At 46.8% G+C, this 20,372-nt stretch overlaps 8 protein-coding genes across 8 annotated transcripts; 4 read left to right on the forward strand and 4 right to left on the reverse strand.

Moving 5' to 3' along the window:
- Positions 1-804: 804 nt before the first annotated feature.
- On the forward strand, positions 805-3,838 carry RhiXN_08658 (ion channel protein; the record flags this gene model as incomplete). Its single annotated transcript, XM_043328474.1, has 15 exons — positions 805-1,058; positions 1,112-1,184; positions 1,241-1,295; positions 1,349-1,477; positions 1,540-1,602; positions 1,650-1,679; positions 1,881-1,927; positions 1,979-2,012; positions 2,062-2,186; positions 2,243-2,899; positions 2,951-3,050; positions 3,104-3,223; positions 3,273-3,589; positions 3,640-3,664; positions 3,735-3,838. 15 exons carry the CDS (start codon positions 805-807, stop codon positions 3,836-3,838), a joined length of 2,133 nt encoding a protein of 710 aa, XP_043183859.1.
- Positions 3,839-5,088: 1,250 nt separating this feature from the next.
- On the forward strand, positions 5,089-5,465 carry RhiXN_08659 (uncharacterized protein; the record flags this gene model as incomplete). The annotated part of the gene is made up of 3 exons (XM_043328475.1): positions 5,089-5,115; positions 5,169-5,197; positions 5,261-5,465. 3 exons carry the CDS (start codon positions 5,089-5,091, stop codon positions 5,463-5,465), a joined length of 261 nt encoding a protein of 86 aa, XP_043183860.1.
- Positions 5,466-5,872: 407 nt separating this feature from the next.
- Positions 5,873-6,505, forward strand: RhiXN_08660 (uncharacterized protein; the record flags this gene model as incomplete). Its single annotated transcript, XM_043328476.1, has 3 exons — positions 5,873-5,942; positions 6,016-6,041; positions 6,098-6,505. 3 exons carry the CDS (start codon positions 5,873-5,875, stop codon positions 6,503-6,505), a joined length of 504 nt encoding a protein of 167 aa, XP_043183861.1.
- A 545-nt stretch (positions 6,506-7,050) lies between these two features.
- RhiXN_08661 (uncharacterized protein) lies at positions 7,051-8,239 on the reverse strand (the record flags this gene model as incomplete). The annotated part of the gene is made up of 5 exons (XM_043328477.1): positions 7,051-7,349; positions 7,387-7,658; positions 7,717-7,846; positions 7,928-8,062; positions 8,227-8,239. The coding sequence occupies 5 exons, from the start codon at positions 8,237-8,239 to the stop codon at positions 7,051-7,053; spliced, it is 849 nt and encodes a 282-aa protein (XP_043183862.1).
- Positions 8,240-8,962: 723 nt separating this feature from the next.
- Positions 8,963-9,511, forward strand: RhiXN_08662 (histidine protein methyltransferase; the record flags this gene model as incomplete). Its single annotated transcript, XM_043328478.1, has 2 exons — positions 8,963-8,967; positions 9,019-9,511. The coding sequence occupies 2 exons, from the start codon at positions 8,963-8,965 to the stop codon at positions 9,509-9,511; spliced, it is 498 nt and encodes a 165-aa protein (XP_043183863.1).
- An 822-nt stretch (positions 9,512-10,333) lies between these two features.
- Positions 10,334-11,645, reverse strand: RhiXN_08663 (UDP-glucoronosyl and UDP-glucosyl transferase; the record flags this gene model as incomplete). Its single annotated transcript, XM_043328479.1, has 7 exons — positions 10,334-10,564; positions 10,619-10,708; positions 10,780-10,912; positions 11,029-11,162; positions 11,215-11,385; positions 11,448-11,561; positions 11,613-11,645. The coding sequence occupies 7 exons, from the start codon at positions 11,643-11,645 to the stop codon at positions 10,334-10,336; spliced, it is 906 nt and encodes a 301-aa protein (XP_043183864.1).
- A 184-nt stretch (positions 11,646-11,829) lies between these two features.
- RhiXN_08664 (UDP-glucose flavonoid 3-O-glucosyltransferase 7) lies at positions 11,830-12,187 on the reverse strand (the record flags this gene model as incomplete). Its single annotated transcript, XM_043328480.1, has 3 exons — positions 11,830-11,960; positions 12,017-12,082; positions 12,136-12,187. 3 exons carry the CDS (start codon positions 12,185-12,187, stop codon positions 11,830-11,832), a joined length of 249 nt encoding a protein of 82 aa, XP_043183865.1.
- Positions 12,188-14,233: 2,046 nt separating this feature from the next.
- On the reverse strand, positions 14,234-19,479 carry RhiXN_08665 (leukotriene-A4 hydrolase; the record flags this gene model as incomplete). The annotated part of the gene is made up of 20 exons (XM_043328481.1): positions 14,234-14,551; positions 14,603-14,692; positions 14,758-15,141; positions 15,196-15,366; positions 15,421-15,535; positions 15,584-15,954; positions 16,790-17,142; positions 17,205-17,349; positions 17,414-17,440; positions 17,500-17,898; positions 17,955-18,067; positions 18,123-18,153; positions 18,205-18,298; positions 18,362-18,519; positions 18,582-18,713; positions 18,775-18,794; positions 18,851-18,881; positions 18,960-19,154; positions 19,210-19,267; positions 19,325-19,479. The coding sequence occupies 20 exons, from the start codon at positions 19,477-19,479 to the stop codon at positions 14,234-14,236; spliced, it is 3,360 nt and encodes a 1,119-aa protein (XP_043183866.1).
- Between the last annotated feature and the right edge of the window lie 893 nt (positions 19,480-20,372).

Here is a 20,372-nt window from a genome sequence, read left to right on the forward strand (position 1 = left end):
AAAGAATAAGTTACATACTCGCTTAGCTAGCAAAGAGAGCCCCAGAGAAACACTATCGCCCAACAACTGGGTGGACAGGTCGATGGTGAATCAGGTCACTCAAAGTCAATGATACGGAAATACAAATACATATGTCTCTCACTACTGACGACAAACTGAACAAAACTACGGTTGCTCTGAGACAGCTACTTATTTTTAATGGAGGGTAACAGTTTTAAGTAATCATTCATGATTTGATATTATGGTCAGCTAAATCATCTTCCCTGGATCCAAGCCAGATTGGAGCCTACGCTTAGTGACTCAAGCACTTATTGCACCCCCTGGTATCAAGGCAAGCAAGGGCCGTCATGTTGATTATTTTTTCTTGCCATAAAAGCACAGTTAAGACTATGTATCTAAGTAAACTGTGATGAAAGCACCTTTAATTAGTGTAGACATCATTAACGCATATATGCATACCATGGTCCGAAGTTCCATTTTGGTCCTGGCTATTTCCGGGCTGTGGTAACGTTACTTACTCACGGTGGAAAGGTGAACTCGTCTCTCACACAAATCAAATCGTAAGAGTGCTCCCTATGGTGTCCAGGGGGTGTCTGAGTAGGCAGACAATCATAAAGAGTATTGTTTGGTTGCCTTGGTCGTTCTCAGGCCCCCATCTCCTAGCTGACATTACATCATCAGCTGTATTGGCAATTCTTTGATCAGGGACTCTAACAGGGCCGACGAGGCAACGACCTCAATCGAGCTCCGACAGTATGGTCCTAGAATGGCCGCCGCTCCTCCTCTCCGTCTTAACCCTACGCTATGCCTTCAATAGTACTTCTAGTTCCTATGCTCCAGGTCTTATTCGATAGACGCCGTGCTAAATCTGAAGAGTCGTCAAGAGGGTTTGAGGCTGCAGGAGAAACGGAAAGTGGCGTGAACTCTCATTCTGGAATAACAAATGGTCGAACTCGAGCGGGGAAGATAGTGTCGGTTCCTATCTGGACTCGTATCAAAGACTATCTGTGGGGACAAGAAGCAGACGAATCGAGGGGGGAATATACTCCTAATTTCCGGTTCGTAGTCATACTCGGTTTGCCGTAATGGCTTGGCTAAGTGCCCAAAATAGATGGACACCAATCCTGAGCGGCGTGATTATTCCTTTCGCTATTCTCCTTGAAATTCCAGGTTTGACTGAACATGTTCGTGCTGCTTGCTATACTCCCAAAGATTTTGGTTGACTTCAGTAACTCGGCAGTGGTACATCAGGACGATTGGCAACAAAACCGTCGAGACACAAGACAATTCCAAAAGTGAGTTGGTGGGGCATTCTTCAGCTACAGTATCTTATCAATATGATTTATAGTTCTGGATGCTGGACTCGCTATCTCAATGGCATCAGCCGTTGTCGCCAACGTGGCTTTGATCACGAGGTTTCTCGAACGTCGAGTGCGACTGGCTACTTTCGTTGCCATTGGTGGGCTTGTGATTCATGGTAAGCACCTTGTGTGTCATAGGCCGCACTTGGCGTTCATATTCTGGATTTTTTGAGTGCAGATATCATCAACATAATTGCCGTCATAACATTTGGGGTTGTTCATGGAGTGGATGACGGATTCAGTGCGTACACATATGATGTTTGGTCACTCCACTTCTGATTCCTATAGCAAGCATATGGACAGGCTTTTTGGATGACTGTGTGTTCTACTATTGCCTCGGTCATCACAACCGTTTCCTTAATCTATGACTGGATCCGGACCCCCGATTTCGCTCGAAGTGGTACGCACATATTTTGCCACACAATCCAAAGTGGCTAAATATAGGGATGATAGGCAGCGGCTTGACCCGGAAGCAGAGATTACTGGTTATCATAGTAATGGTTTTACTGTGTTATATAGCCCTCGGAGCAATGTGCTACTCGTTCATCATGGACCTATCGTTCCAGGTATGCCATCCTTCCAAACTCCGTTGCTGCCACCATTAACCAATTCCTCAGAATGGCCTATATTTTACCGTCGTATCGATTGAAAGTAGGTGAACCTTTTCACCTCGTGCTAAATTCTAACCGCCCTGTTTTAGCCGTTGGATTTGGAGATATTGTTCTGAAGACGACACTTGGTCGTGTTTTCTCCATTTTCTATAACACATTTGGTATAATCAACTTAGGATTGGCTGTTAGCACGACGAGAGAGACCATCATTGAGGTGAGTCAAATATCAATGTCAAATATTCCACCGACTCAATATGCCATCATCCGTAGTCATTCGAGAACTCGTATCGAAAACGCCGCGCCGAACGAGAGAAGCTCAAGCATTCTCGAGCTCAAACTCGAGTCGCCGAGCAACTACTCCGCCGAATGGGTCAACCAGTTTATGTCCCCCTCCCTCACCTAGTCGATCCAGCAGACACGATTATTTATGAAAGCACTCGAATCGGTGAACGGACACTGACATTCACGTCCTTGGCCGAATCGATGGTGCACAGACCCAACGATGCGGGTTCAAATATTATTCATGGAAGTCTGCGAAGGCACCCGCACAGGATGAAAGAGCGGCTGGTCCTCAACATATGGGCGCTGAGTAAAGAGCAAAGAAACGTCCTGTTTGGAGAGCAGGGTGTTACCGGGCCCGGGATAAGCACTGATACGATGACTGGAATTGGAGTTGCGACTAACGTTGCTGGCGCCCCATTAACCGGTACAATGATCCGCGAGTCGCCAACTCCGGAAGATCATACCCCTGATCTACCCAGGCCTGGCTCTAGCACCTCGATTGCAAATGCTGATTCCAATGCCATGACGCTGATCGAACAGTTCCATGCCGAGCTTGGGGGATCTGGGCACGAAGAGGATAGTGTGGACTATATAGAGCTCAAGGAGAGGTTGGAGAGGGAAGAGAAGAAGGAGTTTGCATTCAAGGTATGGATTTATTGACCCGTATCTGAGCTTGTATTAATTACAGATAATCAGCTGGGAGTGGCCTGGTCTTTGTTTGTTGCATTCTGGTTAATTGGATCTGGGGTGTTTGTCGTCACTGAAGGATGGCGGTTTGGCGAGTCCCTATTCTTCTGTAAGTTAGTAATTCTAAGCTGAAGTTCTTACTTCCTCACCGTATGGATTTAGGCTTCTGTACTTTCTCTACGGTTGGATATGGCGATTTTGCCCCAAAGACCCCTGCTGGACGGGCGTTCTTTGTTGGTTGGGCGTTGTTTGGGATTGCTGCAATGACTATTCTTATTTCTGGTGCGTATTTAACTTGTTTTGCATAGCATGTCTGACATTCAGTTCGTAGTCTTGACTGAAGCTTATTCATCACGCTATAAAACCATTGTCCATTCTAGCGTACTTGATCGAGCCGTCAAATCCCGCCGACAACGAACGTTGTCACACTCCCATGCGCCTTCTTCCCCATCAGACATGAACGCTCTCGCTATTGAGATCGTCAATAATGCTCGAGCGATGCGTGAACATATGTCTTGGTTCGTCAACTCGTCAGGCATGAAGGGCGCTCCCGAAGGCGTGATCAAAGTGTTGGATGATGTAGCCGAAGGAGAGAATATGGACGAGAGGGTGAAAAAGGACCTGATGAGCAACGACGAGGCAAGGAAGGTGTGTGCCCATCTTACTATTTTGGTAATTACTGACCCTGACGTCACCAGACAGTGTTTGTGATGAGTTTCGAAAGTACGTTGCTAGTGTCTGGCGCTGTGCCTGGTAATATGAGTCAAGCACCTGACATATACATCGCCCGTAGGGATGCTACACAACCTTGCATGTGTTGCCGAAGAGGTTGCACGAGCGCCGCATGAAGATACTCAGAGTCAGATTGGAACTGGCAGAGGCAGTGATCGACAGTGATATCTATTCCATTTTCCTTGCTCTGTCTTGGCTGCCTGGACTTGCGTGACCAGTGAATTGTACTGCGCAGATTGATGCAACGACTACCGAATTGTGTCCCGCAATTGAACTTGGGTTACCTTTATTCGCTGTTTTTGGAAGAGCTGTGCTAACTTGACTTGGGGTCTTGCCAAAATCCGATGGCTTTTGAATTTGTTGTCGAGTCGAACGTGTCGGTCTCTGTGAGCATAGCCGGGCCTTGAAAGCGACATTCATTTCCACGGCGAAGATGATTCCGAATAAGGGAAAACGATGGGTTCGTGCTATTTCATTTCAGTGGAGTCATCAACATTGATCATGACAACAAGTTTAAGGTCCCAGGGGCTGAATAATGAGGGCACCTAAAACCAAATGCGGTCACCTCAAGCTTGGTATACTTCCATGGCCGAACTTGGACTTTACGGGTAAGGCGACATGCTGCCAACTTAGGCGCTTCACTTGAATGGAAAGGCAGTGTAGTGAACCACTCTGGGTCTATGTTTACAACAAATGGGTATGGCAATGTTATCAAGAGATGGCTTGGTATTCCGCAGCTCTGCATACATCTCTATTAAACGCACTTGGCGCGGATATCATTTACAAGAAGGTATTTAAAGTATCGCCTTTTCAGATTTGGATCTTATCACCCCCATTTACTTAACAGCTATGAATTTAAATAGGACCACAAGAGTATATCAAGATATTCAGGCTGGACCGAGCACAGCTCCCTTTATTTATACTGGCAACGTGAGTAGTTATAAATCAAACTTATTGCCCAGTCACTCCTTAACCTCTATAAATATTATTTATCGATTGACATCCTGGTCAACGGACCTGTACGCGCAGCCTGAGAGCCATAATGTCACTCCGGGACCATCCTACCCTCAGATATACGTTATGGCTTCGATCAATGGCAAGCTTCTACACGGGCCTCAGTACGTATAATTCTGATGTAACTTCTCCCCAGCCTCTGACCATATTCTGCCACAACCTCGTTTCAACAGACATCTGAGCTGCTTTCCCCGGACCTACATCGCGAAGAAATAGGCTTTGAAGAATATAATATAGAAAAGAAACCGGATTGATTCCGAGCGCATCAAGGGTTGGAGCAAGTGAGCCTATATATGCGTCGGTTAATTTGCTTTTCTAATGCCAACTTCTTTGTGCGAAAAGTGGTGTAGATGTTGTCTTAGGTGAGTTTTGTTGCATGTGATTAACAATCCATTGTTGACATGATGAAACTTTGGGGCTTAGTCGTTGTGAGTAAAACTCGACATAGCCATGTGGAGATTTTGATACGATTCCAAAATAGGCCTCACTTTTCGTAGCAGTAATAACTCCGTATGTATCAGTTTGTTACGATAGGCTAGCAATATTCTGGGCTAATATGAAGACCACTGGCAGGCTCGTGCTGGACACCTCTAGCCGACTGAGAGAGGAGTCGCCCCCAAACTCGCCAGCCTCACAGAATGAACAGCCTACCGAATACGACGAACACATTCCATGGAAGCCCCCTCGTGCGATGGTCTTTGTAAACGCTCTTTGGTTCTATCATTCATCTTCCTCTGGGACTTGGGATCTGCTGCCGTCGCAGTTCCAGTCACGATAGTTGTCGCCCTTATGATCATCATCTGCATACTGTTCACGATCTTCCCGTTTGTGGATGGCTACTCTCCTTTCAGTACATCGACCTCGAGTATATTGTTTGCTTTTCGCAACGTGGATCCCCATGCTATTCCGGATGATTTGGGGTCACGACTGGACCCTTTGATTCTTCGGATTCTTCAGCGATAATTACAAGTGGCGATAATCTCCAGGCGGTCAATCTAATGTCAAACTGCTTTCTAGCTTTATTCATACAAATGACTCGCAGAACCTATTGGAGACGTCCAGAATCGGTCCGTGATACGAACGCGGTTTCATGCCTTGCGCCCTACGACCTTCAGTTCGATGCAAGCGCGGGGCTCTATGCTCAATTTCTCCTTGCTCTAGAAAGGTTTCGCTGCAATACAGGGTATGAGACGACTCCTTTTGTGGAGAGAGTTTGTCTACTTCTTTGGGCGGTACAAGGTTATAATCGTCGCAGGTAAGCATGGATCCATAGACTTATCCCAAGACTTGGTCATTCAACTAACTGACCCACATTCTTATATTAATAGCCACCGAAAAGGTTATACAAATCCAAGTATAAACAGGAGTCACTTCAACTGGGTCGCGTAGTGGTATACCATTGTCTTAAAGCCTTATCATTCACCTCAGTATATCGGTCTGGGTGGAGCAAACTTCGAAACCACCGAGCACTTTAGTCTAGCGAACCACGTTACGAGCCTATTCGAGCGACCCGAAATCTTCGAGTACGAGGACGTCTACCACGATATATGCGTTAGCTTTGCCATGATCATGTGCTGCATCCTACCACGTTGGCCCGCGTTGAATACCACTCCGTTCATCATGCGGTTCATACGCGCTCACCGCTCGAATGTTCGTCTCATCCCGGCGTTTGGACTCGTCCTTGGACTTTTTGCCTTTTCGCGGTATGACTATCCAATGGATAACCGCTACGGCTCAAGTTTACTTGCTCAAAGCCAAGATCGTGTTGCCGTTAGGATGGAAAGGGCGTTGAACGTTCTGGTACTATTTATCGGATGAACAGGTCTATCCAGAGGGCCTGGCGACGCTTGGTCTACTATACCTCCAGGCTCATCACGCGAGATATCATCTGGATGCGGCGGATAGGCAGACAATCTCTGAGGTCCTAGAGCTTTATCCTCGATCGATTGGTCAAGCGGCCTCGATTTATACGTTACCGCTTGGTTTTGACATGTACGCTGCCCATGCACCGTGATCATACTTTATTGTTATCATATTGTACTCTTGAGACTAAACTTAACATAGAATAAACCTGTACCTCAGGGTTTATGAATTTATACTGAGATAGCCAAATTTTGATGATTGATTCGACAAGGAGTTGTCAGATAGGTAATATTGTTGTTACGTATAATCTCTGAGTCACAAACCTGGGACCTGTTGATGTTAAGCTCACGAGAACAGAGTGAACCAATAACATATATTTCTCCATGCGAGCTAATCATCCCACCGCGTAAATTGGGAGTTTCATTCTGGCGCTGTATGAGTGTAGTGGTGCTTTGTATATTCATCTCTAATAATGCGATCCCGCTTTCATTATAATAAGCTCACTCTTTAACCCCATATTGGTCTCTGTAAGCCTTCATCTTTTGGACATCCTCCGTCCGGCCTTGGTCCTCAACCACGAAACCAGATCCCTCATCCTCACTGCTGCCGAACCTTTGGCTCGCCCACCGCCGGAGGTTTACCAGTCTCCATTCGCCAGCCCTCTTCTTAATCTCAGCCTCGACATCCTTCATCGTACTTCCAGTTCCACCAGGCGCAACCTCCTCCCGATCCAAAGCGACGACGACACCAACAACGACCCCGCCCGCCAGCTTTACAGCGTCAAGTGCCTCACGAACGGCTGTCCCAGCGGTAATCACGTCATCGAGCACTAGTACCCTCTTCCCTTCCAACGAGGCCCCAACTAGCCGCCTTCGCCATGGACTTGGACTCCTTTCGTTGCAAAGGATGTGGAGATGTGTGCTGGAGGAGAGTCAGGGACGTTGCAGCGGCCAAAGGAATTCCCTTGTAGGCAGGTCCAAAAAGGACATCGAATGTGGTTGGGAGTCGTGTGTGAATTCGGAGGCGATGAGGATGCGTATGATGATGCGAGGGAAGAGAGAAGAGGCGCGGTGCAGAGAAGTCCGCATTAAAGAAGTATGGAGATATACTTTATATAAATTTAAATGAGCTCGATGTGCTTGAATATCGTAGATGGAGATGCTTACCGTCCTGATTTAAGGGTGAATTGGCCAAACTTGAGTGCACCTGCCCCACCCCTGGATAAACTGCGCGCGGAGCTCCGACTGTGGCGTAGACATGTTTCCTGTTCGGGTCCGTTTTTCAAGTTATCCCATGCTGATACGAAAAATAGATATACTTTATATTAAATTTAAAATGAGCTCGATGTGCTTGAATATCGTAGATGGAGATGCTTACCGTCCTGATTTAAGGGTGAATTGGCCAAACTTGAGTGCACCTGCCTCCAAGGCACCCTGGATAAACTGCGCGCGGAGCTCCGACTGTGGCGTAGAATGTTTCCTGTTCGGGTCCGTTTTTCAAGTTCATCCCATGCTGATACGAAAAATAGTATGCAAAAAACAAACTCACTCAAGAGACCTTTATGGTTCTCTCCAAAAAGTTATGCATCCGATAACGAAAGCTAAGCGCTGTGGGATCAGGTCAGATTTGCCAATCATTTGGAATTGCAAATCAATTTTGAGCTTGGTTTATTCCACCATCGACCGCCATGTTCAAGTTTGATTTTGACGTCGAAGACGAGTCACCCGACGAAAACAAACCAAGGCATTACTTCTGATGCTGATCACGACCCTGATGAGCGACCGTTCCAGGAGTACAGTCTCCAGGATCTGGTAAGCAAGTGTTATAGTAGCATGTCGCCACACGGCTGATGAGCGCAAAGGTAGATCCAGACCCTTCCTGATGACGTCTCGTACTCTTCCGTCAAAGTGAGAGATACACATATACCTCGACGTGATCTCTTCGACGTCCGACTACAATTGATGGCTTCCGAAGCCCAAAGCGATAACCTCACAGGCAAGGCAAAGGAAGATCAAGCGCAATAGAATTCGCATCTCGACCGTCTGATCTCGTCCGCGAGTGTACGAAGGAGGCATGAAGACATGGGAGTGTAGCCTGGACCTGGCGGCATATGTAATCAACGAACATGTACGAGGCAAGAAGGTTCTCGAGGTAAGTTGGCTTGGCTAAATGACAAATTAATATTGGTTAATGTTTGGAAGCTTGGGTGCGGTACCGCTATGCCGTCCCTGGCGATTTTTCAGAGTCTCTTGAATGAGGATGCGCCTCCGCTCATTCAGGCACTACTGTATTTCATTTACAGGATTATAATTCGTCTGTATTGGAATATGTGAGTCCTCAGTGTTTTTATTCGAGCATATCCATTGAGAGTTTCGCGCGTATGTAGGTCACTTTGCCGAATATGATTCTCGTATGGTGTATGTCCTAGCCCAGCTTCTTGGAATTATGCACTGACGACCCTTTCGTAGTCTTTTCAAAGGCCGGAGAATCCTATCGAGCTACTATCCCACCTCCATCTCCCAAACCGACTCCAAATCCAAACTTCCCGAAGTCTCCAACCTAACACTAGAGTCCGTCCTGAAGAAGACGAAGAAGAGGCACAAGTCGGACCTGAATCGCCTCGAGCATATACGACCCCCACGCATTCGACATGACCGAACCAGGCGACCTTGCATTCCCCCCGCTCTTCGCTCCGCGTTCCAGGACTCGCTATCCACACACCACATCGAGCTCCGGTTCTTCTCTGACCCTGGGACACATTCCACCCCGAAACGCCTACGACCTCGTCCTCACCTCGGAAACAATCTACCAACCCACAAGTCTCCCTTCCCTCGTTCGCTTGCTCAAAGACGCGACTTGTCCAGGCGGGAAATGTCTCGTTGCGGCCAAGATGTGTATTTTGGAGTTGGGGGAGGGATACGGGAGTTGAAGTTGCGTTGGAGAAGGGTGGGTCGAGTGTGAAGGTGTGTGGGGAGCAGAGGGAGGGAGTTGGGCGGAGTATTATGCAGGTTGTCCCTGGAGAGTGATTTGCGTGTTGTCGTATTGTGGTGTTGTGATGAAGAACAAGTTTTTGGTCCATCGGTGCTGGGTCTTTTTGCAATTTCAGACACTCGATATGTATGTATCCTTTGGTGTGTTTTTGCCTTTGCCTAACTCGAGTAGGTAACTTCGAGTAGGTAACTTTGTGCTTTTGAGAACTCACGAGCATCTTCTGTTATCCTCGAATTGTCGTCTCGTAATATGTACTGAGATCTACGGCCCAAACCCGCCATTTTCATTCCACCACTGTGGTGTGATAAGATCTTGAAATCAATATGTCAGTATAAGATATCTTTTCAGTATAATGCGGCCCGAAAACTACAACTTCAATATGCCTTCCTCAGCATGAATCAGACTAAGGAAGAATTGATACCTGGATTTAGTAATATATTGACCTTGATTTTAGCCGACTTTCCATTTGAACACACGTTCTTGTTTTCAGTATTTTAATCTTATACAGTGGCACGCGCTCCTTAATAGATTTAGTGCAAGTCCTGATTAATTTGACCCACCGTGATTTCCCTGCATAATAGCTACTTTAACAGAGCGCTGACGCTTTCTTGAATAGTAGAGAAGTATTACTGCCACTATAATAAATAAATTCTATTGGGTTCCCAAGTCATCTATATTCAAGAAGCTCCATAGTACTCTATGCGTGCTAACCCCTTGTTACAAGATCCAAAGACTTCCCAAACTCCTCCAGTCCTACGTCTGCACTCCCTCCCGGTCCGAGCGAGCGAGAGATCACTTGACCCAGAGCCGAATGTTCCTACGCTGATGATGCCCCCTGGGCCCCTTGCTCAGTTCCATCACCTTTCTCATCTCCTCACGCACAGCCTCGTCGGTGCCTACTATCTCTATCCTGGTGTCTCTTCGATATGCCGTAGACTTGGCGGGTCCATCGCGGACTTGCAGGAGCTCGAAGCCGCAGTCATGAGTGTCGGCGATTTGGATGGCGTTGATGGGTTGATCAGCCTGTAGGGTTCCGTCAAAATAAGAAAGGATAGCACAGGATATTCGATGACTTACGGAAACGGGCCAAAAGATCATGGGAACGCCTCGCACAAGTGCCTCGGTGGTCGAGTTCCATCCGCCGTGTGATAAGAAGTAATGGATCGCCTAGGTTGAAAAATTGACAAGTACTCTGTACAGCTAATTATAATTTAGGTAGGTCTTCAACTAAGACTTACTGGATGCTCCAGAACCGCAGTCTGGTTAGTCCACTCGGGAAATATCGCGTTTCCTGTTTCGATGTGCTGTTCAATCCATGATTTGTACAATTTAGCGTTCTCGGACGATAGCAAAGACAAGCCGGAACCCGGCCTTGGGTATTTCGTCAATTACCGCCATAACATGAGACATCGAAGTTGAGGGAGGGAACCAAGTTGTTCCGAAAGCGACGTATACGACCGAGTTGGCCCCGTTTTCAGTGTATGCACGGTCCAGGAAACTGCGTAACGGGTGAGCTGGGGTCGAGCTCGTGGGCGGAGACAAGGTCCACTGGCGGGCCAATAAAGAACGACTTGATAGGGTTGCTAAATGTGGCCAGCAGGGAGGCTGCAGAGGTGGGCTCCTGTTTGTCCGAGTCAACAGGTAGATCTCAGATTCCAGACAGTGTTACTTACCATCTCAAAAGTCGTTCCACAGAGTAGTGTATCAACGTGCTTCATGAAGTTTACGAGCCGTGAAATCATAGAGACCATAAATGGTGCCACGAATGGGACATAGTGGGGCTGAAGTTCCCACTCGTGCATCGCTGGGAGTCCAGGTACGCAAACCAGTCGATCAGAGACGTTCTACGCCGGTTAGGCACGCTTAGCCGATATCACAACCGGTGCCATGTGCTGGTGTTACACACCTGAAGGTAAAGCTCCGTTGCTTTGTCAAATAAGTTTTCTGCGCTTTCAGTATGCAGTCGAGCCAAATCTGCTAGGATACCTATTTCATTTTCGTTTCCGCGTGTTCCGTAAAACTGAAATCAAAGTTAAAGAGTATAGGTTCTGAGAAAAAGGATGAAGCATACATTGCTAGTGATGCGGCGGTCATTAGCCACCATACGACAATTGGAAGCCCATGGACGTCTTTGCACGTCAACGATACGCCTCCGTTGAAAAGATTCTATAATTAAGCTTGGATTATTGACAAGGTGACCATCGATTTGGATTGGGGTGGTTTGTCGAAGTTCGCTGGATATCCATAATTTGAAAGACTGCTCCAGGTGGAGGATTATTCCAACCACATCATCGCTCTGTATTGGGGGCTCCTTCCTCTTTCGAGGTAGACACAATCTGGACCCGCCTCGAGTATGTGGACGTTTGAGATTCAAGGTATTTGACGGCCTTAGGCACATCTATGTGACATACGAACAGCGCTGCAAACATAAATTGTCGTCAGTCATGAGAGAAGAATAGCGCATATAGGTTGCACAGATAAATAGATCCGGAAACTTCTCGACCAGCCGAAGGGAGATTTTCATTGCGGGACGCAGGTGGCCTAGGCTTTGGTTAACTAAAATCATTCGGCCATATGAAAGTACAACGGCTCACCCCATGCAGGACCAGGGATAAGGACAATATGCTTCAATGGAGAGGCTGTCATTTCGAGAGTTCAGATTAACGTCGAGTAATGATGAGATTGGTGGCTGGGTATGAACCGTATGGCTGGTATTTATGTTTTGATTGAGACCTGCATTATAAGCACTTTGCACATAGTAGCCTCTAAAATGCGCGGCATATGACAAGGTGGTATGACACAACAGGGCCGTACGTAACGCGCGAGACACATCGTGGTCACATAGGCTCTTCTCCGCGGATAATAGCCGTAAGTCCGGAATATACTAAATTAACTGTAATAACAAATGAGACCTTATTAATTCCAGAGCTAGCGTGTCCAATTAGACCATGGAATAGGTTTGATCCGCAGGAAGCCTTGAAGGCAAAACTCTCGTATGGTGCCTTGAAAGGTTCCTTCCAACGGCGTGTTCGCGACCATGCAGAGTCATGTGTTAGTACACCACCAAGCCTACCAATAATCTCCTTGGAGTCCTTCCAGGCGCTCCCACTCTTTACATCAGCACGGGTTTGATATCCAATTTTGAATCCAGGAAGGTGTACAACGGTAAACCACATCTATGATTAATATGGTAAGCTATATCTTCAAAAAACCCGCGACCGCTGATCAGGCGGTGTGGCGGGCAGCCGCCAAGTGTCAAATTCATTTCGTACGTTCATTTCACAACTCACTGTCGCTCCTTATTTCACCCCACAAATACACGGCCAAACAACACTCGTCGCTCCTATATATACCCCTTACCCTATGTATTTAGTCCTCAGCTTTCTATCGAGCACAAGACAACCGGCTAGTCTACTCGAACGTCTTAGCTTCGACTCAGCCATACCCCCTCTCCCGCTCAATTCGGATTCTCTCGTCTCACAGAAGGCCTTGTCTCAAATCTTGGAATTCGAACAATGCTACCCCACGAAAACCTACAAAATCTCCGGAGAATATAATTACTATAACCACTTTATAGTAGTTATGCTCTCCGGGGACCGAGGGAGACCGAGGGAGACAAGTCCAGTCTCGGGAGATTCTGGAGATTTTGCTGAGTAACCTTCAAAGTGAGTCAGATGCTTGGGCATATGTGATCTAGACTTATATTAATGTTATGTACAAACTACGCCGCAGATGGTTCCGATTTCCATCATAGGTGTATTCCGATGCACTTTACGGCCTATGTCGAGTAGGCTATGCAGCCATCCCGATGGATGATGGATATGTATGGGGGTAGCAGATCTAGTTTAAGTGGCAAATGTCTTGCAGTTGTTGCGGCCATGATGGCGTACTTTGTAGTTGGATGGGGGGGGGGGGGGATGAGAGTTTGAGGAAGGTTTGAGGAAGTTGTGAGGTTTCACTTATCGTCCACTCCTGTAAATACGAACGTCGATGGCGACCGTGTCGCCGAAGTAATGACAATCCGTAAAACACTCGATTGTTGTGGTTCGAAAGTAAAGACAGTTATCAGAAAATCCCCCCCGGACCTTATAAGGTCAACGGGGTTCGTAAATGAGTAAGCGGAACAATCCAAACGAGAGTATATAGTTAGAAATCAGATACAAACAATAACGGTAACAAGGGTGGGCCGAGATGGTAAGTCGGGTGAGCGTCGCCGACTTGATTATGTAAGGAGCTCGCATATAATAGGGTTAATATATGAATATCGTGCATTCCTTACAGAAGTATTGAAGAACTATAGATCAAGTGCAAAACACGTGTAGGAACAGAGGAGAGGAGGCTGGGGGAAGTGTTATGCAAGCAGCTTTTATTTAATGAGTTTCGAGATTGAGTACCTATCGTCATATTTTGTGGGGTCGTGAATGGAAATCAACCTGCCGAATCACCAGCGCAAGGCCTTTCTACAGCTTTAGACACTCGATACATAAGCATCCTTCGCTATTTTAATTCGACCCTTTAACCATTTCAGTGTAAGCTCTGATCTGAGACACCGCAAATTTGCCCTATGACATCCATACCAAATCTGCCTGCCTTCTTGGCAACAGGGGCACAGGTCTATTACTATAGTTCCATAAGTTCTATTAGGTTATTAAGAAATCGGCGCTCAAGGAGCTTCGCTATGTTCTATGCGTGCTAATCCATTGTCACAAGACCCAAAGACTTCCCAAACTCCTCCAGTCCTACGTCTGCACTCCCTCCCGGTCCGAGCGAGCGAGAGATCACTTGACCCAGAGCCCGAATGTTTCTACGCTGATGATGCCCCCTGGGCCCCTTGCTCAGTTCCATCACCTTGCTTATCTCCTCACGCACCGCCTCGTCGGTGCCTACTATCTCTATCCTGGTGTCTCTTCGATATGCTGTAGACTTGGCGGGTCCATCGCGGACTTGCAGGAGCTCGAAGCCGCAGTCATGAGTATCGACAATTTGGATGGCGTTCATGGGTTGATCACCCTGTAGAGTCGTTCAAGGCGGGAAGGATGATACAGATACCATATGACTCACTGAAATTGGCCAAAAGATCATGGGGACGCCTCGCACAAGTGCTTCGGTGGTCGAGTTCCATCCGCCGTGTGATAAGAAGTAATGGATCGCCTGTGTTAAGAGTATTAATTATTTCGTACCGATAACCATAGTCCAAGTCCTCAAGAAAGACTTACAGGGTGCTCCAGAACCGCCGTTTGGTTGGTCCACTCAGGGAATATCGCATTTCCTGTTTCAATGTGCTGTTCAATCCATGATCTGTAAATCCCAACGTTCTTGGGAGAGATGGCAAAAATCAGCCTGAATCCAGCTTTGAGTATTTCGTCAATCACTGCCATAAGATGGGACATTGAAGTTGAGGGCGGGAACCAAATTGTCCCGAAAGCAACATATACGACTGAGTTAGCCCCTTTCTCGGAATATGCCTTGTCCAGGAACTGGGTAATAGGTGAGGCGGGGTCGAGCTCGTGGGTGGAGACAAGGTCTACAGGCGGACCGACAAAGAATGGCTTGATCGGGTTGCTAAACGCAGTCGAAAGGGATGCCGCGGCGATGGGCTCCTACACGCATTTGGGTCGATGGGCAAACTTTGGGTTCAGGGGAGTGTAACCTACCATCTCAAAAGTGGTACCACAAGCTAGTATATCCGCATGTTTCATTAGGTTCGCGATTCGCGAAATTAGAGAGACCATGAATAGTGGCACAAAAGGCAAGTAGTGGGGCTGAAGCTCCCATTCGTGCATTGCCGGGAGCCCGGGCACGCAAAGTAACCGATCTGACACATTCTATACCAGCGGAAAAATGTCATTTGGGATTCCCGGTACAACTGTTTTACGTACCCGAAGGTAAAGCTCACCCGCTTTGACAAATAGATTTTCTGTATCTTCAGTATGCAGTCGAGCCAGGTCTTTCAGGATGCCTGTTGCATTTTCGTTTCTTGTATGTTCGGTTAGACTAAAGTCAAATTCAAGAGGGAACAACTCAGAAAAAGACAAATCCTACATCATCAGAGCTGAAGCGGGCATTAACCACCATGCCACAACAGGAACTTCATGGACATCTTTGCACGTCAACGATATCCCTCCGTTGAAAGCATCTTCTATAATTAGGCTTGGTGCAGCAACAGGATGGCCATCGGCCTGAGCCAGGGTTGCTTGTTGAATCTCGTTAGCTATCCATAATTTGAATGACTGTTCCAGGTGGAAGATTTTTCCCGCCACATTATCAGCCTGTGTCGGAGAGGCCCCCACCTCTTCCGAGGCAGAAACAACCTGGATCCGCCTTGAATACGCAAGTGGTTGTGCTCCAAGGTAGTTGGCGGCCTTGGACACCTCTGTGTGATATGCGAATAGAGCTACAAAGAGAATTAAGCGCTGTGAGTTAATGAAACGCAGCATGCATAAGTACACACAGATAAATAAATTTGGAAATTTCTCCGCCAAGCGGAGAGAAATCTTCATTCCAGGACGCAGATGAGCTAAATTTTGGACGATATGAACAAATCAATCATTACTAGGGAGTACAGCAGCTTACTCCACGAAGGGCCAGGTATGAACACGACATGCTTCAATGGAATAGGTGACATCTCAAGAGTTCAGGCTAGTCGGTAATGAGATTAATATCTGTCGGTGGCTTAACACGGTTAATATTTATACTTTGATCGAAACCCGCGCTCCAAGTTTGTTTTTTGTACATAGCCGCAAAATATGCGGTATATGACAAGGCGTCATTATACAATAGACCTACACGCAAACGCGCGTGTGCCAAATGAGGTTAAGGAACGCACTTTGCGCGAGACAGATCACGATTACGTGGGTTCTTCTCCGCGGAGCATGGCGCCAAGACCGGACACGGCATCGCAAATGAATTGATGGCATAGAGTTGGAGCCCCTGGTGGCTGATAATAAAGCTCGATCTCGGAAGTAAATTATTGTATCACCTTGGATATGGCCGTTCGATCAGCGGGCTTGGCTTGGACCTTACCACGCGAATAACTTGATTGATTTCGGTGAGTCAGAGGCTTGGAGATATTTGATTTAGGTCAATTATCCAGAACTTCGATCAATCTTCACAGAAGGATTCATATTACATTTACTTTGCGGACTCTTGTGCTACGGTTCTACTCCAAGATCCTGAAATTATTCAAAGGATGTTATGAGTTCGTGAATTCGACCTGTTTATGGAATTTCTGAATTTGACCAGTCTCACCTTTGCGATCATGCGCCGAGCAATTGGATGGAATTCGGCCTTGTGTGCTTCGAATGAGCTTTTCGCAAGTGTTGGGTCTACCTTGTATATAGCACGAAAAGTGGGGCGACAGAACTTCATTCGGCCTTTGACACCCCTGCCTGCGTCGACGCCCTTTCCGCCTCCGACGACCCATTCCGCCGCTCGAGTGGACCATGCCAGAGGTGCTGGTTCTTGAGCTGAAAGAGCAAGCTCGTACCAGCGCAGCCGAATTTCCGAGTTCATAGTCGTGTCCAGCGAATATATTTTTCCCAATGACTTGATATGGAGAGCGGGAAGGGGGTCGTAGCGCTGCAAGCGTTCCAAGAAGACAACTGGTACATATACACAGTGAACAATTATAATATCAAGAAGCTCGTTTAACTCGATGACTGACCAGTTTGGTTCGAGCTAAATTCGTGTAAATCTTTTGCTGAAAACGGCAGGTTTCCTGGATCAATAGTACGAGAGTCGTTCCACTTTGCGGCAAGTTGATAGGATCTTTCAGCAAGTTTGGTGTCGTATTCTATTTTTACAGGTAACTGTAGGTCCCCACAGACGGTCAATCGCTGGCAAGTCTTAGCCCAGTTATAGGACGCGACGAACCTTGGTACCTTCCCCATGAAGCCATTCCTAATACATGAAACATTTTTTAAGGATCGCTTTTACACGGAAAAATAAATGCGGCAAACCTGCCAGTCAACTGAGTTTAGCACTTTCAACTTGTCTTCACCCCCGTGCTTCTCGAAGTATGCGTACAGGTGGGCCTTCCATTCGTCCGTTCGAATCGACTGTCCTCGAAAAGTGTTGATATAGTCCCGTGCATACGGAAGGAAAACATCAAGTCCTCCAAGTAAACGTTCCAGATACAACAAGAAATTGGATCCTTTGTCGTATGGGACTCGACTATATGCGTCATCCGGATCCTCACCGTATGCATAGTCTATGACGAGCCTTTGGAACCTGGGGCGATCTTTATAATGCTCGAGAGCGTCGATCAGGGCCTTCTCTCCGATGATATACGAAAAATCACGTTCTGCTGGGGTATGGAGCATCCCCTTTAATAGGCGCTCGGTGTATGTAGTCCAGCCCTACAGCAAGAAATAATACTATTACCCTGGAGTGATAAAACTGTAAGTGGTCCTACCTCGTTCAGCCAAAAATGTCCCGAGTCGGCACACGATACATTATTTCCAAACCAGCTGTGGGAAATTTCATGTGCGACGACATCAACCAGGGACCTATCTCCAGTCAGGAGAGCTGTGTCACAAATTAATCAAAATACGCAACTACGTGTAGGGACAATTTCACTCACTGGGCGTAACGAATGTCAAGCAAGCGTTTTCCTATTTCGGTCATTGATAATGATTGTCGTATGAAGCGATAAGATAACGCACCATTCCGCCGTAAGGGAACGATGGAGGGAGTAGCAACAAGTCGTAGACACCGAACTCGTATGGTGTTAATATTTCCTCGGCTTGGAGGACATACCTTTGATAGTTTAGTAATGGTCAGGCATACCAATTAACCCGTACATTATTTCAAGATAGTTACCTGGAAGTATCTTCACTGAACTCCCAAAATGCTGCGTCCATTTGCTCCGGTTCAGTCCATACTCCGGTTTTCCATTGGCGACCTGGGACAGGCGCGAATGGTTTATAGATCACGTTTCCAGAAGCGATAGCAATAAGATATGAAGGGATGGCTATGGGCTTGAACAAGTTGAAACCAAGATTAGGATCAATTATCAAAACAAAGTTTTTGTAGCAATCACCTGGTTGTATTGGTACCTCACTAACTCTACTCCAACTTCCTTGCCTTGGTGCGCTGGACCATCGGTAGGGGGAGAAAGCCGGAGGGCTGACATCAACACTGGTAGCACGGACGTCACATCTGCGCTATAGGTCTGACAATTGATTTCAGTGTGAGCTAATTCGTGTTGGGTCTCAAGACAAAGGCAAACATACGATTTTGACTGATGAGCTGTCTTCAAAACCATAAGTATCAGCCAAATTGCATATGCATAATGATTTTCAAATATACCTTGCAGCGGTGCCAGAGAGCGTGCATGGATCTAAACAAAGATCATATTGGTTCAGAAATGTGAATAAGAACGAATGTGGACAAATGGCAAGGAAGGAAATCCTCTTACCGGCTGGCATTGAGAAAATAAGTAATCAAATTGCTTTCCAGAAGTTTGTTCCTTGTCAAGCCAGCCGACAGCCGTGCATTGATTTGTGGTACTATAGCTGATCCGCAATACGATCTGGTCGCCCTTCTGAAGTGGAGATGGCAACGAAATTTCAAGAGCATTCCCCATGACTGGGTGGCGTTGCTTTAGCTCATACTAGAGTAAAAATTAGTCAATTGATCTTGAATGTGTATAGACTGAATCGATATACTTCTACACTAGCACCAGCAACTTCAGCGCCATGTATCTCCAAGTACGAGGTATCAAAGCTGCAATCCATAATCAGACATTGACAATAGTTTAAAAGAGACATATATTTTACTCACACTACACGCTTGACGCCATCTTGGTTGGCAACTAGATCATGGGTGGCTGATCCCACAATGATACGCTGCTTCCAATCAATCGTCCAATCAAAGTGAACGTGTTTTGTTGTAACTTCGATGTAGTTTGACTGAGTCGCTGGGTCGAGAACTGTCATGGTAGCGGGATCTCAGCCACGTGAACTTGAAGAAATACAGGGGATGGTGGCCTTGCACAACTGGTAGGATCATCTCTATTCGTACACAGCCACCTGCCTGCACACATGTGATGTGATCGGTGCCAGATTTAGAATCCCGGTGTTTTTATTTTTATTTTTTATTTTTTTGCTTGGAAATTAATGTTCGCATGCATGCTCATAAGTGCGCCTGTTGCTATATGAAAGCATCAAGCTGAGCAGCGACTATGCTTGCTACACGTGAGCATATTCTTCCAGTCCCCGTCATCGCCTGTTCAATGCCATTTTACGCCGGCGGAACCGTAACCATCCCAAGATATGCACCTTGTATTGTATGATTATGCGTGCGAGTGATAGTATGATCCTGAAATTCAGCCAGGTTGAATCCTGCCCTACTTCTCTATCCAGGTAACAAAATTGAGATTAGATTGTGGCCAAGAAGAAATTCAGGGTGTCGACTCTCTGCAAAATTCATCGGAGCCCGTGAGCTCGAAATACTCGAGAAGCTTTAAACGAGAAGCTCATGGTAATCTCATTTATGCTTTCGAGCTTTTCGGGCTCACAAGCTCCGATGGATTTTACAGAGCTGTAGGTATGTGAGCCGCAGCGCGGAGGCATCACATGTGGTACTCGACTAAGGGACCGAGGTCAGAGGTCGCAGAGATGCCACTCCATACTATGGCTTTAGAATAGCACCTCGAGCGTGGAGATTCAATCTGACCTCGCATTTTTGAGCACCCACCCCACTATCTCTAAAAGTTTGTCACGCATTCAATCTCGTGATTGTTTACCCACTTTTGTGTGGTTCTCTGGCACCCCAAGCCTTCGATCCGGACAGCCGTGTTGGGTGGTCGCGCCAACTCCCCGGGCCGCGT

The sequence above is a fragment of the Rhizoctonia solani genome, chromosome 10 (assembly GCF_016906535.1).
Source record: "Rhizoctonia solani chromosome 10, complete sequence".
In the NCBI taxonomy this organism is placed as follows: Eukaryota; Fungi; Basidiomycota; class Agaricomycetes; order Cantharellales; family Ceratobasidiaceae; genus Rhizoctonia; species Rhizoctonia solani.